Source organism: Gopherus flavomarginatus, chromosome 3, assembly GCF_025201925.1.
Source record: "Gopherus flavomarginatus isolate rGopFla2 chromosome 3, rGopFla2.mat.asm, whole genome shotgun sequence".
Lineage (NCBI taxonomy): Eukaryota > Metazoa > Chordata > Testudines > Testudinidae > Gopherus > Gopherus flavomarginatus.
The window spans coordinates 709,540-730,192 of record NC_066619.1 but is presented as its reverse complement, the minus strand read 5'-3'; the positions used below and the strand labels follow the sequence as shown (position 1 = coordinate 730,192).

Sequence of the window (20,653 nt, the reverse complement as noted above, 5' to 3'; positions counted from 1 at the left end):
TGTACACTGGGGACAACACCTGTATTTAGCCGTATGGAGTGGAAATTCATCAACTTCATGAAAAAACTCATACAGATACAGACAGACCATCATCTTCCTTTCCCAATGCAAACAGATGGACATCTTACCAAAAGGACTAAAGGTAAAACATCCATTACAATCTACATACCACTCAGACTGTGCTGACAGATTGTGCCACACACTCTCCAAGAAACTGCAAAACCACCTGAGCAACATCCTATACAGCAAACGGGGGAAGATTAAGACTGAGCTCTCAAAAGTAGATACTCTCATGAAAAACCAACCTTCTACACAAACTTCCTCGGGGCTGGACTTTACAAAAACTAGACAAGCCATTTACAACACACACTTTGCTTCTCTACAAAGGAAAAAAGGCACTGAACTGTCTAAACTGCTACATGGCACAAGGAGCCACAACAGTAGCTCCCTTAACTCACCCACCAATATTGTGAATCTTTCCAGCTATTCTCTTAGCCCAGCAGAAGAATCTGTCCTATCTCGGGGCCTCTCCTTTTGTCCTTCCAGACCCACGAACATGATACAGTTCTGCGGTGACCTAGAATCCTACTTTTGCCATCTCCAACTCAAAGAATACTTCCAACACACCTTTGAACAACATACTAACCCACAGAATCCTTCCTACCAATGCTGTAATAAAAAGGATTCTGCATGGACTCCTCCTGAGGGCCGAAACAACAGACTGGACTTCTACATAGATTGCTTCCGTCAGTGTGCACAGGCTAAAATTGTGGAAAAGCAGCATCACTTGCCCCATAACCTAAGCCGTACTGAACACAATGCCATCAACAGCCTCAAGAACAACTCTGACATCATCATCAAACAGGCTGACAAAGGAGGTGCTGTCTCATCATGAATAGGTTGGAATATGAACAAGAGGCTGCTAGGCAGCTCTCTAACTCCACATTCTACAGGCCATTACCCTCTGATCGCACTGAGGGTTACCAAAAGAAACTACACCATCTGCTCAAGAAACTCCCTGAGAAAGCACAGGAACAGATCTGTACAGACATGCCTAGAACCCCGACCAGGTGTATTCTATTTGCTACCAAAGATCCATAAACCTGGAAATCCTGGATGCCCCATCATCTCAAGCATTGGCACCTTAACAGCAGGATTGTCTGGCCATGTGGACTCTCTCCTCAGGCCCTATGCTACCAGCACTCCCAGCTATCTTCGAGACACCACCGACTTCCTGAGGAAACTACAATCCATTGGTGATCTTCCAGAAAACACCATCCTGGCCACTGTGGATGTAGAAACCCTCTACACCAACATTCCACACAAAGATGGACTACAAGCCATCAGGAATAGTATCCCTGATAATATCACAGCAAACCTGGTGGCTGAACTTTGTGACTTTGTCCTCACCCACAACTATTTCACATTTGGTAACAATATATACCTTCAAGTCAGCGGCACTGCTATGGGTACCTGCATGGCCCCACAGTATGCCAACAACTTTATGGCAGACTTAGAACAACGCTTCCTTAGCTCTCGTTCCCTAACGCCCCTACTCTACTTGCGTTACATTGATGACATCTTCATTATCTGGACTCATGGAAAAGAAGCCCTTGAGGAATTCCACCGTGATTTTAACAATTTCCACCCCACCATCAACCTCAGCCTAGACCAATGCACAAAGCGGTCCATTTCCTATACACGACTGTGCTAATAAGCGATGGTCACACAAACACCACCCTATACTGGAAACCCACTGACTGCTATACTTACCTACATGCCTCCAGCTTCCATCCAGGACACACCACATGATCCATTGTCAACAGCCAAGCTCTAAGATACAACTGCATTTGCTCCAACCCCTCAGACAGAGATAAACACCTACAAGATCTCTATCAAGCGTTATTAAAACTACAGTTGACCGAGCTAGAAGAGTACCCAGAAGCCACCTACTATAGGACAGGCCCAACAAAGAAAATAACAGAATGCCATTAGCCATCACTTACAGCCCCCAACTAAAACCTCTCCAGCGCATCATCAAAGATCTACAACCTATCCTGGAAAACAATCCCTCAACATTCACAGACCTTGGGAGACAGGCCAGTCCTCGCTTATAGACAGCCCCTGAACCTGAAGCAAATATTCACCAGCAACCGCACACCATACAACATAAACACTAACCCAGGAACCTATCCTTGCAATAAAGCCCGATGCCAGCTCTGTCCATATATCTATTCAAGTGACACCATCGTAGAACCTAATCACATCAGCCACGCCATCAAGGCACCTGCACATCTGCCAACGTGATATATGCCGTCAGGTGCCAGCAATGCCCCTCTGCCATGTACATTGGCCAAACCAGACAGTCTCTATGCAAAAGAATAAATGGACACAAATCTGACATCAGGAATCATAACATTCAAAAACCAGTGGGAGAACACTGCAGCCTCTCTAACCACTCAGTGACAGACTTGAAGGTGGCAATTTTGCAACAAAAAAACTTCAAAGAGAGACTACTGAACTCTAATTAATATGCAAATTAGATACAATTAACTCAGGCTTAAACAGACACTGGGAATGGTTGGGTCATTACACTAATTGAATCTATTTCCCTATGTTAAGTTCTCCTCACACATTCTATGGGTCATCTTAATTATCACTTCAAAAGTTTTTTTTCTCCTGCTGATGATAGCTCATCTCAATTGATTAGACTTTTCCTGTTGGTATGCATACTTCCACCTTTTTCATGTTTTCTGTATGTATAAATATCTCCTGTCTGTGTGTTCCATTCTATGCATCCGAGGAAGTGAGCTGTAGCTCACGAAAGCTCATGCTGAAATAAATTTGTAAGTCTCTAAGGTGCCACAAGTACTTCTGTTCTAATTCCTGTCAGGCTGCAGAACTGGGCTGACAGCAGAATCCAAACATCCTCTGGGCAGTGCAAGCAGAGGCATTCCTCTAATGATTTGGACTTGATGTGATGCAGTATGGTCGTCATGGATAATTCAGACAAATGGGGAGAAACAGAATCAAAAGCACTGTTTTAACACTTTTCGTCTCTGATGAGTGTAATATAATATCTCGGTGAAAGGACCAGAAAGAGTTAATTATCTCACAGACTGAGCTGACCCATGGCCCAGCTTTAGAGACTGGTTAGGAAAATACGTAAATGACTAGAGCTTTGAAATGCCAAGTCTTCATGGGTAGAGGTAGAAGGAGAGGTGTTTGCTCAGGTCTTGGGATATATGCAAACAAGTCTTGTCTATTGCTATGGCTTTGATTCAAAGATCAAAAAAAGAATATTGACATTTAGGAAGATAAACTTGAGTGAAATAGTATTATTGTCTATATGTCTCTCTGAAGGTTGTGGTAACCTGTGTCGAACTGTTTAATGGATAAATTACCCTGTGCCAATTGCCGGGATGTTTGGGAGAAGGAGTTAAGCCTATTGTTTTCTCAGACCAAAAGGCTGCTAGAAATGTATAAAAACTTGGGATACGATCCTACTTCACCTCAGATCTGCTTTGGATTTCAAGAGGGGGAAACCTTAAGCCATAAGGATTGAGAGCCCCAGTCACTAGCTGGCATCACTCTGAATATGGACATTAGACTAATAACCTATGGACTATTTCCAAAAGAACTTTTGGCAACTACAAACTCATCTCTGCTATGTATCTGAACATCAAGAATTGAATTTGGGTCTGTCTGTATATTGATCTTTTAATCAACCCTCTCTCTCTTTAATAAATTTTAGCTTAGTCAATAAGAGTTGGCTCTAAGTGTGTATTTTGGGTAAGATCTAAGTTTTATACCTGGACCTGGGTATGTGGCTGATCCCTTGGGATTGGAAGAACCTTCTCTTTTATATGATTTTCAGGAATCATCATCATATCAGATGCGTGTCTCGCCAGAGGCCTGAGGCTTGGCACTTTAAGGGAACTGCATGGTTTGGACTTCTGAGTAACCAGTGAGGTACTACAGAAGCTGTTCTGTGCTGGCTGGTAAATCTAAGTATTGGAATAACCATCAGCATCTGGGGTTTGGCTGCCTCGTTTTGTTTGCAGTTCACCCTAATTGAGTGACCTCAGCTGGCTCCCACGGGCAGCACCGTCACAGTAGCTGAGCCCGCCACTAGCTGGGCAGGTCCTTTAGGGGCCTCCTGCCCAGCTGGGCTCCTCTGGGTGCCCTGGGCTGAGCCAGGCCCGCTGGGTGTGAGTGGTGGGTGCAGGTAGGATCCCCTAGCCAAGACTCTGCCAGGGGCTGCTTGGGAAGGCCCTGACCAGAGATGAGTGGCCCCGAGGCCATGGGGCAGCTTGGGGCCTCAGGCTGGTGTTGGTGTACAGGGAGGACAGGGTCCCCGGCAGGTAATGCAGAACCCACACCACAGGCATGAGGCACTAGCCCTTGAGGGACACATCTGGGCTAGATGATGTGTTCGGTTAGGGAAGGCAGGGCCAGAGCCCAATGGGCTGGAGTGGACCCACCCCACCAGAAGGAAGCAAGACACCTTGGCAGGGGGGAGGGAAGCCAGGGGCTCCAGTGGTACGGAGCCTTTCCCAGCCCCCACCCCAGGGACAAAGCTAGGGCATGCCAGGCTGCTCCCTGCTGCAGCGATGCCTTAGGGGAATGTGCCAGGCAGTGAGGAAACTGGTTGCAAAAAGCCAGGGAGAGGGCCCTACAGCTGCTGGAGCATGGGCAGCTCCCGAAAGCGGGGCTCCCTGCTGGCCAAAAACTGACCAAGCCCGTGCCCAGCAGTTTGGAAAAGTCCTGGGGAAAGGAGCTGAAGAGGAGAAAGGTAGCACCCCTCTGCCAGGGCGTCTGTTGGGCAGGGACAGGCCAGGGAAGTGGTGTGGTGCATTTGGGAGGTTTATCTAGGTGATGCACATTGGGTGGAGAGTGCTCCTAAAAGGAACCCCACCCCATGGGTAGGAAGGAAATCTGCTCTTTTAGGGTCCCCTTCTGCCATCCCCTTACCAGAGTTCCCAGGGCAGAGCCAGTTTAGGGACACGCATTCAAGGGGAGCCTGCAGCTGAGCAAGCTGAGCCCTGCTGGCAATGGAGAGGTCAGTTCCTGAGGCACTGGGGCACTGACCCAGAGGGGGAGTAGGAGCAGCTGTCGTCCGCCCAGGGGCAAAGGGGGCAGGGCAGGTGACTCAGGCAGCTGCAGCACTGCTCTGACCACCAGACTTCCCTGAGTCAATCCCGGTTTGAACAGAACCTTTAGGAAAACATCCCCCTGGCGGCTGAAGAACTTCCAGCGATGGGGAATCCACCACCACCCTGGTATGCAATTGCTGCAGTAGTTCCTCTCACTATCACCATTTATACCTTCGTTCTAGTGTGAATGGTCCTGGTGCAGTGAAGGGCCCTGACTTATCTAGTTCCTCTTACCCCACCAGTGCGATCATTGTTCCTGAGCCTTCTGTGGCATAAACTCCTTGAGGCTGGCGCTACAGGGTAGCCCCACTTCCCCTCTCCAGATAGGTGGGGCTGGGCTCAGGCTCCGCCTGGCTTCCTGGGATCCTGCAGACAGCGAGGTTCCAAACGCACAGGGGGGAGCAAGGGCCCCGGGGGAAGAGCAAAGGCTGCCTGCAGGAGGCTGACACGCAGCACCCCCTGCCCTGGAGAGGGAGCAGGACAGGAACAGGCCCCAGGTCAATAGGGGTCAAGTCTCAGCCTGGGAGCATCGTGAGGCGCCCCCCTTGCATGGCTGGGAGGCAGCGGTGGTGCTATACGGACACCTGCCCCCAGGGGACAGCCCAGCAGAGGGTCCATTTCATTTACATTTATTATAATAGAGCCATTACTGTAGCAGTTAGAGGGCGGGTGGGAGGGCGACCTTAGCTAGTGCTGGCTCAGCTGGCAGTCCTCATCCCAGGGCTCAGCCGCATTACACCGGCCCCTGCCCAGGACTGCAGGCCAGAGGTCAACGTACGGAGGAGGCCCAGGTGACCTGGCCCTCCCCACTGCCATGAGCCCCAAGCCCTGTTGCAGAGATTACCCCGCAGGGCTCTCTGCACCTCCACCCCTACAGCAGTGCAGACCCCTCCCCTTCACAGGATCGTGATCAGCAGACCCTTGGCCAGCAGGAAGGCAGCACATAGCACTGGGCAGGGGCCCTCTGCCTGCAGCCGCCCTCAGCCTTGCCAAGACCAGCAGCTGGGGCTCTGCAGCAGGGAAGTCGATGAGAGAAGTTTAGAGCTGTCCCTTAGCAGAACCACATCCAGCCAGCAGCCCGGGGCATAGGGGCTTGGCGTGTCCAGCTGAAGGATGGGGAGTCATTGTGTTGCTGGAAGGGACAGATCTCTTGCAGCTGTGGGACTTGCTAAGGGCACTCAGGCCCAGCCCAGTCCACGTGGTTTCCCACTCAGTCCAGCTGCAGGGAACTAAATAATGCAGGTGCTTGATCTGGAGAGGGAAGGGCACCAACTCCCTGTGCTGTGCCCACCTCCATGCTGCAGCTAGAACCGTTTCCTGCTACCCCCGAGCCCAGCTGCTCCCCAGTTCAGGTTTGGTGGGTGGGGAGACAGAACTTGCTCAGGGGCATTTAGAAGCATTTGTGTCGATAAGGATCAGTCAGAGCTGTCCTGGCTTCCTCTGGGGCAGGGCCCCAGGCCCCCGCATGTTCAGAGCCAGGCAGCATGAGGCGCCCGGTGCTCACATCTCATCTGCACGGTGCTGCTGGATCACGACACTGGTGGTGTGCTCCACCCACTCCTGCTTCTTAGTCCCCCAGGCTGCCGGCTCCACAGAGTGCAGGGGGCCCTTCCCAGGAAGCTGCTCCGGCTGCTGCTGGGGGGGACCCAGCTCAGAGCTGGCTCCTGGCGGAGGGTCGGAGGATGAGTTGCTGTTGATGGCAGAGCCATGCTCCGCTTTGGGTGGGCTCTCTCCCCCGTCCCGGGAGTGATTGAGGCTGCCCGGCAGCAGGGCCGTCTCGGATTCCAGGGCCAGTCCCTCCATTGTGCGCTCCCTCTGTGTTTCAGGCCCCTCTGCCTGCTGGGCAGCTGCTGCCTGAAACTGGGCCGTGTCACTCGGGTACTCACGGATCTGCCGAGACAGCACTGCAAGAGAGAGGAGAGTCAGCCTGGCGTCACCAAGAGCGTCGTGCGCCAGGGCAGCAGCTGACCCCAGGCTCTCCTGGCCCTAGTCTGCACAGGACAGAGGAGAGCAGCTTTGGCAGCAGCTTGCAATGGAACAGGACAGCCGAGCAACCCGCAAACAGGCCCTGCGCAAACAAGGCGTGAGCCCTTGTCTGGGAAACCGCATCTCTGCTGGGGGCGCATCACCTGGAACATTCACCCCAGAAGAGTTCACTGTCAGGCACAATCCTGCCCTGCCCGCTCACCCCCGTGCAGCCAGTCACTCACCTCCTCGGAATCCCTCCTGCTGCACTCTGGCTCCGAGCGGATAGAGACTGGGAGAGAGAATGAGGCAGAAGGACAGAAGCAGGACCTGGAGAAAGACAACCAAACCATCAGCACCAGCACGTGACTCCAGCCCCGCCAGCCAAGGAGGCTCCTCAGCACCACCCGCATGGCCAGCACAGATCCTGGGGGGCATGAGCTGGGGCCAATGCTCGGCTGAGGGGCCACTCACCATGACGCAGGTGCTGGCGGTGGTGGTTTTGGTCGAGGACTGTCTCACCACGGCCTGGAGTCTCCGTAGCTGCTCAAGCAATGACCTAGGGCAAAGTGTGAAACGCAGGTGAGTGTAGCCCCTGATCCCAGGCTCCCATCCCACCACCGAGCCCCGCACAGACCCCTGCGTCCCTCCAGCCTGGGATCAGGATCCTGGGGAACAGGCCTGGCTCCCCTGGCATGTCAGTGTCGACTAGAGGGGCACAAGGAGACAGTGCCCCCTTTCCCACCCTCTTGCCCCCGGGTTTCCATGTCTGGAGTGTCAGGAACTCACATATTCTCCTTCTGCAGCAGCTGCACCTTCTTCTGCAGCTCATGGTTCTGCGCTGTGCAGGTGACGACCCTTCCCAAGCAGCGATGGGGAGAGAGGAAAGAGTCAGACTGACCCTCATGGGAAACCGCGCTGCTGGCTCAGGAGGGAGTCCCTAGACCCTGCCCAGTGCCAGGTGCAAAATGTCCTGAGGGTTGGGGGCAGGTGTGATCTCATTTGTCCCTAGCACAGCCACAAGCTGGGGGCACGGACAGCCAAACTGCTCTGATACAGCTAGGAGGCAGGGCCAAGCGCTGCCACCAATTTGAAGCAGGGGAAGCAGATGGGGTCACTGAGGTTACCCTGGGACAGTGGTAAAAATCAGGTCCCACTCCTCTGCATGCTCACCCCAGTGCCTGGAGCCCCCGAGCCGAGGCTGCTGGGGTCTCGAGCAGCAGCAGCTCGGCAGGAGTGTCTGGCAGAACACGGCTCCCATGGGAGTGGGAAGGGCTCATTCACTGGCGGGTCTCAGACCTTGATCGGAGCTTTGCAGCTCCGACAGAGCGAGGTACAAACTGGCCCTGCCTATGGGCTTCTGCTCCTCTGGGCCCGGGAGCCGGTAGCTGCCTCCAGCGCTTGGAGTGCAAGTGCCTGGTGTCCTGCTCTTCTCCTTGAGCCAGAGGGTTCACTACCCCAGTGCTCTGGCCCAGACCCACAGGAGGAGCAACGCCCGCTGCTGTGCCCATGGTACCTGCTCTCCAAGCCATCCACATAGACCTTCTTCCTGCGCCGACTGTCCAGTGCCGACTGCTTGTTCCGGATCTTTCGACGGATTCTCTTCAGGAGCCGCTCCTCAGCCTGAAACAGCCAGCTCAGGTTACAGGCCATGCCCAGGCCTCCACACTCCGGGGCGAGAGCCACCCTTATGCTCATAGTGACAACCCTGCCCAGAACCCAGCCCTGAGCAGGGCACAGGGAGCAGCAGCTGGCGGGTACCTGCCATCGGGCCAGATGCAGGAAGAGCCTGGGGAGGGCAGAGGTTACTCCAGGTATTTCTCACATGCTTTGCCTGTGATGTCACTAGGAACCCAGCTGCAGGCCCTGGCCCAGAGGGCAAGGTGACCTGTGGCCTATCTACGAGACCTGCTGCCTTCCAGTGCGTCAGGAAATCAAGGGGCACTATCAGCACAGCAGGGAGACAAAAGGCAGAGGAGCCCCAGCTCTGACAGCACCTTCTGCAGTTCCAGCCTCTGCATGTGCACCCACACCTGCTTCCACCCCCATCAGCCCACAGCCCCTACACCGGGCACACACACCTGGGCCTGGCCTCCAGCTCACACCAGGCAGGCTGACCAGAACCCAGCCCGGCCAGAGGTCTCAAAAACAGGGCCTGAAAGAGTCACTGGCCCAAGGAGACCAGGCCAAACTCCTTGGCAGGAGGAGAGGGCCTGACCCAGCATCCCTGCAGAACACGGCCCCATACAGCACAGCCATCCGGAGGGTGCAGACAGGCACAGCAAACAAACAAGACTGGCCAGTTCCATGGCTGCTCTTCAGGTCCTCGTGAACAGCTGAGGACTGTCAAGACTCACTTCACTTGCCTTCCCGCTTCTGGTGAACTCTCTGCAGCAGCACAGAACCCCCATCACTCCACAGTAGCCAACATGCCAGGGAGGGGCAGCGGCAGGCCACACCTCCCCCACACCTTCTTCCTTCTAGCAGATAGAGGGGCAGTGGCTGCAGATCACCTAGCTGGGGTCTGGCCAGTGGCCACTATGGAAGATGGAGCCCCGCAAGCAGGGTTCAGGGCAGGAATCCAGCACCATCCCCATTCGTGGAGCTGGGGGCTGAGCCTCTCAGCAAGACACCGGCCCTCGACCGTGGTAATGGGGCCCCCCTCTTCATCGCTCCTATCAGTTTCTGGCCTGGGCCCTCTCTGAAGGAGTGAGTGAGGGGAGGGGCCGTGAACTCACCTTGGTCAGGGGCAGGTGGGATGGTAAGGAGACACCCTCTCTCTCCAGAAGCTGTTTCTCCTCTTCTGTCAGGATCAGTTCCGGGAAATCGAACTACAACACAAACCAACCCACTGCTGAGCATGGAGAACCCCTCCCCTGAACCAGTGAGGGAAGCCCCCAGGGCAAGGTGGGAGTCAGCACCTGAGCACGGAGTGGCGGTGCAAGTGAGGAGGGAAGGCAGGGGCCTACCAGCATTTGCAGTGGGGCCTGTCCCTGGGGCACGGGCCTCAGTACCTGTATAGGGGTCCCAGGCATGAAGTCATCCATGGGCACAGAAACCGGGAAGCTGGAACTCTGCTCGTCGACCAGGGTCTCCTCTGCACTTACCGAGTCCCCCCACATATCTGGGAGAGGAATGAGAGTCAGGGGCCACCCACTGCACACCCCGTGCCAGCAGCCCCAGCCGGCCAGCCAGACCCCTCTTCCCCACTCCCGGCCTTCTCCCTTCATTCGGCAGACAGCTGGGCTGCTTCCCTGCCAAGCCCAGCACGGCTCGTAGCCATGGGCTCAAGCTGCAGAAGAGGGATTCCCCAGGTCTACCCCTTACCCAGGTCAATGGAGATGTCTCCTTCTGCTGTCTCAGCTCTCACGCTCTCCAGCGCCACCCTGTCCTGATGGAAGGAGTAGCTGTGTTCGACCTGCACGATGTTAGAGCTCAAAGGGCTGGAGGTGAGGTCCCTGGCCGGAGACGCATCCCAGCTGCTGGGGCTGGGGAAGGGATTCTGGTCCTCAGAGATGCCGCTATCGCTGTCGAGAGGCGAGTGACCCTGCAAGGCACTCGGCCCCTCCACAAAGGGGCTCAGCAGGGAGCTGAGAAAGTCCTCCACCTCCTTGTCATTCAGGAGCTGCAGAGAAGAGTTGCTGCTAAGCAGAGGATGGAAGCCTGAAAGCCCCCTCCCACGGCCCAGCCCAGTTCACTTCTCTATGCTCTGCGCCAGACAGCAGTCTCACCTCGGGCTCCAGCAGACCCCAGTCTCCCAGCAGGTTGGCTTCGTCCTCTGAGAACTCTGCACAGGGAGCATCATCTGCCAGGAGGAAGCTGAGCAGCTCCTCATCTGCCAAGGCAACCACCTCTTCTGGGCACGACATCTGAGTAAGACAGACAGAGCCACCCAGGGGCTGTGGGAGAGACCCACCCTCGCATCCAGGAGAGGGACAGGACCTCCCTCCTGCCCCTCTGCCTGGGCACTCACATCGCTATGGGTGTAACTGCCAGGATCTCTACAGGTAAAGGTACAACACATGCAAAGCCAGACCCCAGAGACTCCTGCAGCAAGGCTCCTGGCGCACCTCTACCTGCCCAGGCACCGCCTGGGCCCAGCAGCCCACAAGCAGGGCAATGAAAGCGGGTGATGTGGGCAAGACACCTCACAGTATGAGTGTGCTGCAACAAGGCACAGCTGGCTGGGCAGGGCCCAGGGGAATCTCCTCACCAGCCCCGATACGAGACTGGCTCCTGCAGCTCTCCAGAGCCAGAAGAGTCTCTGCACCCTGGCCTGATGCCAGCTAAGCCGGCACTCCTTGGAGGCCTCAGATCAGGTGCATCACCTTGTGACCAAGCAGGAGGGCAGATCCCAGGAGCATGAGTCTCAGCACCGCAGCAGCTGCTCGGAAACAGGAAGTTGGTCCATGGGGCAACCCTGGTGGATCAGTCCGTCCGCTCCCTCAAAGGAGCAGGAAGCAAGGCGGTGAGAGGAAGGGGGATGCAGGGACCCCATTGTTCTGGCGAGTACAGGGAACATCTGGCTGGGAATCACGCACTGAACAGGTCCGCAGGCAGGCAGCCAAGGGAGGAGCTGGGCCACTGCGGGCTACAGCAGGTGATTTGGAAGGAAGGGTCATAAAAGTTGCTCAGCACACGCGTGTGCAAACCCAGCAGCCAAGACATCAGCTATTGGGCACATCAGACAACACTGAATGGGGGTCACGTGGCTGCCGCTCTCCGCCCCTGCAAGCCTGTCTGAGGAACAGTTAGGCTGGGAGCCAGCTGTGCCTTGCTGAGTCAGAAGGCACAGCTGCAGAAGGCAGGGCTAGACCCCCCATCGCCTTACTGCCTTGGGTCCCTATGTCGGGGCTCTCAAGGGGTCAATCATGCAGCCCCAAAACACACCCCTCTCCGAGCCAGGTTTGAGCTCTGCAGAGCTGTGGACAAGCAGCCCATGTGCAGGAATGGCAAATCGGACTAGTTCTCTGTGGACATCCAGTGGCCAATTCCATGGCAATGAGCCACTGCCCCAGTGATCCCCCCCGGCCATGGAATGGCCTAGACAGATCCTTGGTCACCTGCACCATGTGTGCCACCTCCCTCTGCAATTCTGAGCCCTAAACAGACAGCCACACCCTGCACTGCACAGTGTGATCCCACCCCTCTAGGCTGCAACATACACAGCCAGGCCCTGGCAGCTAGAAACAGATTCAGCCTCACTCTGGTTTAAGTTTCTTTGCCTCGCCATGCCATGCCATGCCACCTTGCAATGACAGCGCAGGGACATGCCAAAATCCTGTGACATCAGCTAAGCCGCTTTAGAGCAGGAGAGGGGAGGGACCTGGGGGACAGGACTTCTGGGTTCTTTCCCCAGCTCTGGGTGGGGAATGACATCTAGTGGTTAGAGCCACAGGAGTTGGGAGCCGGGAGCCAGGACTCCTGGGTGCTCTCCCAGATCTGGGAAGGAAGGGGGGGGCAAGTGGCTGAGCTAGGGTGGGTGGGAACCAGGACTCCTGGGCTCTCTACCGACTCTGGGTGGGGCCCCCTGTCTAGAGCAGGGGGGCTGGGAACGAGGACTCCTGGGTTCCAGGGCTTTGGAGCTGTGCTCCAGCTCCGCAACAAGCAAAAACCTGCAGCTCCACTCCAAAGCCCTGGTCTATCCTGGTCCGGGGGCTAGTGGTTAGAGAGGAGTGGGAGGGAGCCAGGACTCCTTGGTTTTCTCCACAGCTAGGGTGCTAGTGGTTAGAGCAGGCGGTGGGGCTGGGAGCCAGGATTCCTGGTTCCAGGGTTTTAGAGCTGTGCTCCGGCTCTGCTCCAGCCAAAAACCTGCAGCTCCACGCTCCAGCCCCGCTCCAAAGCCCTAGTTGTATCCTGGTCTGGGGGCTAGTGGTTGGGGGGGGGGGGGCTGGGAGCCAGGACTCCTGGGTCCTCTCCCGGCGGGGGGGTGGGGCTGGGAGCCAGAATTCCTGGGTTCTTTCCTGGCACGAGGGGGGGAGGGGGCTGGGAGCCAGGACTCCTGGGTTCTCTCCCGGTGCGAGTGGGGGGGGCCTGGGAGCCAGGACTCCTGGGTTCTCCCGCGGGGGGGCTGGGAGCCAGGGCTCCTGGGTTCTCTACCGGCAGCGGGGGGGGGGGGGGGCTGCGAGCCAGGACTCCTGGGTTCTCCCGCGGGGGGGCTCGAAGCCAGGACTCCTGGGTTCTCTCCCGGCAGGAGGGGCTGGGAGCCAGGACTCCTGGGTTCTCTCCCGGCGGGAGGGGGGGGGGCTGCGAGCCAGGACTCCTGGGTTCTCTCCCGGCGGGAGGGGGGGGGCTGCGAGCCAGGACTCCTGGGTTCTCTCCCAGCGGGAGGGGAGGGGGCTGGGAGCCAGGACTCCTGGGTTCTCCCGCGGGGGGGCTGGGAGCCAGGGCTCCTGGGTTCTCTCCCGGCAGCGGGGGGGGGGCTGCGAGCCAGGACTCCTGGGTTCTCCCGCGGGGGGGGGCTGGGAGCCAGGACTCCTGGGTTCTCTCCCGGCAGGAGGGGCTGGGAGCCAGGACTCCTGGGTTCTCTCCCGGCAGGAGGGGCTGGGAGCCAGGACTCCTGGGTTCTCTCCCGGCGGGAGGGGCTGGGAGCCAGGACTCCTGGGTTCTCTCCCGGCGGGAGGGGCTGGGAGCCAGGACTCCTGGGTTCTCTCCCGGCGGGAGGGGCTGGGAGCCAGGACTCCTGGGTTCTCTCCCGGCGGGAGGGGCTGGGAGCCAGGACTCCTGGGTTCTCTCCCGGCGGGAGGGGCTGGGAGCCAGGACTCCTGGGTTCTCTCCCGGCGGGAGGGGGGCGGGGGAGCTGGGAGCCAGGACTCCTGGGTTCTCTCCCGGCGGGAGGGGGGCGGGGGAGCTGGGAGCCAGGACTCCTGGGTTCTCTCCCGGCGGGAGGGGGGCGGGGGGGCTGGGAGCCAGGACTCCTGGGTTCTCTCCCGGTGGGAGGGGGACGGGGGGGCTGGGAGCCAGGACTCCTGGGTTCTCTCCCGGCGGGAGGGGGACGGGGGGGCTGGGAGCCAGGACTCCTGGACTGTCCCGCGGGGGGGCTGGGAGCCAGGACTCCTGGGTTCTCTCCCGGCGGGGGAGGAGGGGGGGCTGGGAGCCAGGACTCCTGGGTTCTCTCCCGGCGGGGGAGGAGGGGGGGCTGGGAGCCAGGACTCCTGGGTTCTCCCACTGGGGGGCTGGGAGCCAGGACTCCTGGGTTCTCTCCCGGCGGGAGGGGGGTGGGGGGGCTGCGAGCCAGGACTCCTGAGTTCTCTCCCGGCGGGGGGGGGGGCTGCGAGCTAGGACTCCTGGGTTCTCCCGTGGGGGGGCTGCGAGCCAGGACTCCTGGGTTCTCTCCCTGCGGGGCGGGGGGGGGGGCGGGGGCTGCGAGCCACGACTCCTGGGTTCTCTCCCGGCGGGGGCGGAGGTGGGGGCTGGGAACCAGGACTCCTGGGTTCTCTCCCGGCAGGCGGGGGGGGGGGGCTGGGAGCCAGGACTCCTGGGTTCTCTCCTGGCGGGAGGGGGGGGCGGGGAGCCAGTTATCCTGGGTTCTCTCCCGGCGGGCGGGCGGGGGGGCTGGGAGCCAGGACTCCTGGGTTCTCTCCCGGCGGGAGGGGCTGGGAGCCAGGACTCCTGGGTTCTCTCCCGGCAGGAGCGGGGGGGGGCTGGGAGCCAGGACTCCTGGGTTCTCTCCCGGCGGGAGGGGGGGACGGCTGGGAGCCAGGACTCCTGGGTTCTTTCCCGGCAGCAGGGGGGGGGGCTGCGAGCCAGGACTCCTGGGTGCTCCCGCGGGGGGGCTCGGAGTCAGGACTCCTGGGTACTCTCCCGGCGGGAGGGGCTGGGAGCCAGGACTCCTGGGTTCTCTCCCGGCGGGAGGGGGGGGGCTGGGAGCCAGGACTCCTGGGTTCTCTCCCGGCAGGGGAGGACGGGGGGCTGGGAGCCAGGACTTCTGGGTTCTCTCCTGGCGGGGGAGGACGGGGGGCTGGGAGCCAGGACTCCTGGGTTCTCTCCCGGTGGGGGAGGAGGGGGGGCTGGGAACCAGGACTCCTGGGTTCTCTCCCGGCGGGGGAGGAGGGGGGGCTGGGAGCCAGGACTCCTGGGTTCTCTCCCGGCGGGGGAGGACGGGGGGCTGGGAGCCAGGACTCCTGGGTTCTCTCCCGGCGGGGGGGGGGGGGGGGCTGGGAGCCAGGACTCCTGGGTTCTCCCGCGGGGGGGCTGGGAGCCAGGACTCCTGGGTTCTCTCCCGGCGGGAGGGGGCTGGGGGGGCTGCGAGTCAGTACTCCTGGGTTCTCTCCCGGCGGGGGGGGGGGCTGCGAGCTAGGACTCCTGGGTTCCCCCGCGGGGGGGCTGCAAGCCAGGACTCCTGGGTTCTTTCCCGGCGGGGGGGGGGGGAGAGCTGCGATCCACGACTCCTGGGTTCTCTCCCGGTGGGAGGGGCTGCAAGCCAGGACTCCTGGGTTCTCTCCCGGCGGGGGGGGACTGCGAGCCAGGACTCCTGGTTTCTCTCCCGGCGGTGGGGGGGGGCTGCGAGCTAGGACTCCTGGGTTCTCCCGCGGGGGGGCTGGGAGCCAGGACTCCTGGGTTCTCTCCCGGTGGGAGGGGGGTGGGGGGGCTGCGAGCCAGGACTCCTGGGTTCTCTCCCGGCGGGGGGGGGGGGCTGCAAGCTAGGACTCCTGGGTTCTCCCGCAGGGGGGCTCGGAGCCAGGACTCCTGGGTTCTCTCCCGGCGGGGGGGTGGGGCTGGGAGCCAGGATTCCTGGGTTCTCCCGCGGGGGGGCTGGGAGCCAGGGCTCCTGGGTTCTCTCCCGGCGGGAGTGGGGGGGGCTGGGAGCCAGGACTCCTGGGTTCTCCCGTGGGGGGGCTCGGAGCCAGGACTCCTGGGTTCTCTCCCGGCGGGAGGGGGACGGAGGGGCTGCGAGCCAGGACTCCTGGGTTCTCTCCCGGCGGGAGGGGCTGGGAGCCAGGACTCCTGGGTTCTCTCCCGGCGGGAGGGGCTGGGAGCCAGGACTCCTGGGTTCTCTCCCGGCAGGAGGGGGGGGCTGGGAGCCAGGACTCCTGGGTTCTCTCCCGGCGGGGGAGGACGGGGGGCTGGGAGCCAGGACTCCGGGGTTCTCTCCCGGCGGGGGAGGACGGGGGGGCTGGGAGCCAGGACTCCTGGGTTCTCTCCCGGCGGGGGAGGAGGTGGGCTGGGAGCCAGGACTCCTGGGTTCTCTCCCGGCGGGGGAGGAGGTGGGCTGGGAGCCAGGACTCCTGGGTTCTCTCCCAGCGGGGAGGGGGCTGCGAGCTAGGACTCCTGGGTTCTCCCGCAGGGGGGCTCGGAGCCAGGACTCCTGGGTTCTCTCCCGGCGGGGGGGTGGGGCTGGGAGCCAGGATTCCTGGGTTCTCTCTTGGCGTGAGGGGGGGAAGGGGCTGGGAGCCAGGTCTCCTGGGTTCTCTCCCGGCGGGAGGGGAGGGGGCTGGGAGCCAGGACTCCTGGGTTCTCCCGCGGGGGGGCTGGGAGCCAGGGCTCCTGGGTTCTCTCCCGGCGGGAGTGGGGGGGGCTGGGAGCCAGGACTCCTGGGTTCTCCCGCGGGGGGGCTCGGAGCCAGGACTCCTGGGTTCTCTCCTGGCGGGAGGGGGACGGAGGGGCTGCGAACCAGGACTCCTGGGTTCTCTCCCGGCGGGAGGGGCTGGGAGCCAGGACTCCTGGGTTCTCTCCCGGCGGGAGGGGCTGGGAGCCAGGACTCCTGGGTTCTCTCCCGGCAGGAGGGGGGGGCTGGGAGCCAGGACTCCTGGGTTCTCTCCCGGCGGGGGAGGACGGGGGGCTGGGAGCCAGGACTCCTGGGTTCTCTCCCGGCGGGGGAGGACGGGGGGCTGGGAGCCAGGACTCCGGGGTTCTCTCCCGGCGGGGGAGGACGGGGGGCTGGGAGCCAGGACTCCGGGGTTCTCTCCCGGCGGGGGAGGACGGGGGGCTGGGAGCCAGGACTCCGGGGTTCTCTCCCGGCGGGGGAGGACGGGGGGCTGGGAGCCAGGACTCCTGGGTTCTCTCCCGGCGGGGGAGGAGGTGGACTGGGAGCCAGGACTCCTGGGTTCTCTCCCGGCGGGGGAGTAGGTGGGCTGGGAGCCAGGACTCCTGGGTTCTCTCCCGGCGGGGGAGGAGGTGGGCTGGGAGCCAGGACTCCTGGGTTCTCTCCCGGCGGGGGAGGAGGTGGGCTGGGAGCCAGGACTCCTGGGTTCTCTCCCGGCGGGGCGGGGGCTGCGAGCTAGGACTCCTGGGTTCTCCCGTGGGTGGGCTGGGAGCCAGGACTCCTGGGTTCTCTCCCGGCGGGAGGGGGCTGGGGGGGCTGCGAGCCAGTACTCCTGGGTTCTCTCCCGGCGGGGGGGGGGGGCTGCGAGCTAGGACTCCTGGGTTCCCCCGTGGGGGGGCTGCAAGCCAGGACTCCTGGGTTCTTTCCCGGCGGGGGAGGACGGGGGGCTGGGAGCCAGGACTCCGGGGTTCTCTCCCGGCGGGGGAGGACGGGGGGGCTGGGAGCCAGGACTCCTGGGTTCTCTCCCGGCGGGGGAGGAGGTGGGCTGGGAGCCAGGACTCCTGGGTTCTCTCCCAGCGGGGGAGGAGGTGGGCTGGGAGCCAGGACTCCTGGGTTCTCTCCCGGCGGGGAGGGGGCTGCGAGCTAGGACTCCTGGGTTCTCCCGCAGGGGGGCTCGGAGCTAGGACTCCTGGGTTCTCTCCCGGCGGGGGGGTGGGGCTGGGAGCCAGGATTCCTGGGTTCTCTCTTGGCGTGAGGGGGGGAAGGGGCTGGGAGCCAGGTCTCCTGGGTTCTCTCCCGGCGGGAGTGGGGGGGGCTGGGAGCCAGGACTCCTGGGTTCTCTCCCGGCGGGAGGGGAGGGGGCTGGGAGCCAGGACTCCTGGGTTCTCCCGCGGGGGGGCTGGGAGCCAGGGCTCCTGGGTTCTCTCCTGGCGGGAGTGGGGGGGGCTGGGAGCCAGGACTCCTGGGTTCTCCCGTGGGGGGGCTCGGAGCCAGGACTCCTGGGTTCTCTCCTGGCGGGAGGGGGACGGAGGGGCTGCGAACCAGGACTCCTGGGTTCTCTCCCGGCGGGAGGGGCTGGGAGCCAGGACTCCTGGGTTCTCTCCCGGCGGGAGGGGCTGGGAGCCAGGACTCCTGGGTTCTCTCCCGGCGGGAGGGGCTGGGAGCCAGGACTCCTGGGTTCTCTCCCGGCGGGAGGGGCTGGGAGCCAGGACTCCTGGGTTCTCTCCCGGCGGGAGGGGCTGGGAGCCAGGACTCCTGGGTTCTCTCCCGGCGGGAGGGGCTGGGAGCCAGGACTCCTGGGTTCTCTCCCGGCGGGGGAGGAGGAGGGGCTGGGAGCCAGGACTCCTGGGTTCTCTCCCGGCGGGGGAGGAGGAGGGGCTGGGAACCAGGACTCCTGGGTTCTCTCCCGGCGGGGGAGGAGGAGGGGCTGGGAACCAGGACTCCTGGGTTCTCTCACGGCGGGGGAGGAGGAGGGGCTGAGAGCCAGGACTCCGGGGTTCTCTCCCGGCGGGGAGGGGGCTGCGAGCTAGGACTCCGGGGTTCCCCCGCGGCGGGGCTGCAAGCCAGGACTCCTGGGTTCTCTCCCGGCGGGGGGGGACTGCGAGCCAGGACTCCTGGGTTCTCTCCCGGCGGGGGGGAGGGGGCTTCGAGCTAGGACTCCTGGGTTCTCCCGCGGGGGGGCTGGGAGCCAGGACTCCTGGGTTCTCTCCCGGCGGGAGGGGGGTGGGGGGGCTGCGAGCCAGGACTCCTGGGTTCTCCCGCGGGGGGGCTCGGAGCCAGGACTCCTGGGTTCTCTCCCGGCGGGGGGGGGGGGGGGGAGCTGGTTGCCAGGACTCCTGGGTTCTCTCCCGGCGGGAGGGGGGGGGGGCTGGGAGCTAGGACTCCTGGGTTCTCTCCCGGCGGGAGGGGCTGGGAGCCAGGACTCCTGGGTTCTCTCCCGGCGGGAGGGGCTGGGAGCCAGGACTCCTGGGTTCTCTCCCGGCGGGGGGGGGGGAACTGGGAGCCAGGACTCCTGGGTTCTCTCCCCGCGGGGGGGCTGCAGTCGCACCCCCCCCCCCCGCACGGTCCCCTCGTACCTCACTCGACACCTTCCGCTGCGCGGATCCGCTTCCAACACATCGAGAATGACGTCACCGAGCCCACAACGCCCAGCGCCGCGAGCCCGCTCATTGGTCAGTTGGGGCTCGCTCGGGCCCCCATTGGCCGGAAATTATGTCACCCAGGCAGCACCGAAGAGCCGCCCCCAGTCCGCTCGTGAGTGACGGGTTCGCTGGAGGGGGCGGGGCCGAGGGGGATGTGTGAGAGAGATGCTGGGGTGGGGGAGGGGCCGAGGGGTGTGAGTGACAGAGGTGCAGGAGGGGCGGGGCTGAGGGGGTGAGTGACAGAGGTGCAGGAGGGGCGGGGCTGAGGGGGTGAGTGACAGAGGTGCAGGAGGGGCGGGGCCGAGGGGTGTGAGTGCCAGAGGTGCCGGAGGGGGCGGGGCTGAGGGGGGAGAGTGCCAGAGGTGCAGGAGGGGGCGGGGCTGAGGGGGTGAGTGACAGAGGTGCAGGAGGGGCGGGGCTGAGGGGGTGAGTGACAGAGGTGCCGGAGGGGGCGGGGCTGAGGGGGTGAGTGACAGAGGTGCAGGAGGGGGCGGGGCTGAGGGGGATGTGTGAGAGAGATGCTGGGGTGGGGGAGGGGCCGAGGGGTGTGAGTGCCAGAGGTGCCGGAGGGGGCGGGGCTGAGGGGGGAGAGTGCCAGAGGTGCAGGAGGGGGCGGGGCTGAGGGGGTGAGTGACAGAGGTGCAGGAGGGGCGGGGCTGAGGGGGTGAGTGACAGAGGTGCCGGAGGGGGCGGGGCTGAGGGGGTGAGTGACAGAGGTGCAGGGGGGGCGGGGCTGAGGGAGTGAGTGACAGAGGTGCAGGAGGGGCGGGGCTGAGGGGGATGTGTGAGAGAGATGCTGGGGTGGGGGAGGGGCCGAGGGGTGTGAGTGCCAGAGGTGCCGGAGGGGGCGGGGCTGAGGGGGGAGAGTGCCAGAGGTGCAGGAGGGGCGGGGCTGAGGGGGGAGAGTGCCAGAGGTGCAGGAGGAGGCGTGACCGAGGGGTGTGAGCGATGGGTGCAGTGGTGGGGGAGGGGCCAAGGAGTGTGAGTGACAGAGGTGCAGGAGGGGGCAGGGCCAAGCAGTGTGTGTGATGGGGGTGGTAGAGGGGCTTGGCCCATCAGTCAGGGGCGCGACACAGGCTGTGATGCTTGGGCAAGAGGGCTCAATCCCCACCCCAGTCTTCCCAGCAGGGTCAGAGTTGCCGAGGCAGAGGGAGCAGGAGGAATCCATATTGTCACAGACGTCCCCCAGCACTGCAGAGCCCCTAGCCCCTCTGGGCTGGGCAGTGGTGACAGAGGGACCCAGGGCCCATGAAGTAGCATCGATTGGCATCGTTACCCATGGAAGGGAAGTAAGGTGTAAATGCTTGACAGTGAGGGGAATTAACTGTAGGACAATTTACCAAGGGCCACGGGGGATTCTCCATCACAGACAGCTTCAAACCAAGATGGGCTCTGCTCCAAGAATT

General features: G+C 61.9%; 1 protein-coding gene across 1 annotated transcript; it reads right to left on the bottom strand.

Annotated features, from left to right (window-relative positions):
• Window positions 1–3,363: 3,363 nt before the first annotated feature.
• CREB3 (cAMP responsive element binding protein 3) lies at window positions 3,364–19,257 on the bottom strand. Its single transcript, XM_050943620.1, has 10 exons — window positions 19,182–19,257; window positions 10,853–10,990; window positions 10,449–10,746; window positions 10,136–10,245; window positions 9,860–9,952; window positions 8,638–8,744; window positions 7,911–7,979; window positions 7,596–7,680; window positions 7,367–7,451; window positions 3,364–7,060 (listed from the first exon to the last, which is right to left on the bottom strand). Exons 2-10 carry the CDS (start codon window positions 10,988–10,990, stop codon window positions 6,657–6,659), a joined length of 1,389 nt encoding a protein of 462 aa, XP_050799577.1. The 5' UTR covers window positions 19,182–19,257; the 3' UTR covers window positions 3,364–6,656.
• Window positions 19,258–20,653: the final 1,396 nt, after the last annotated feature.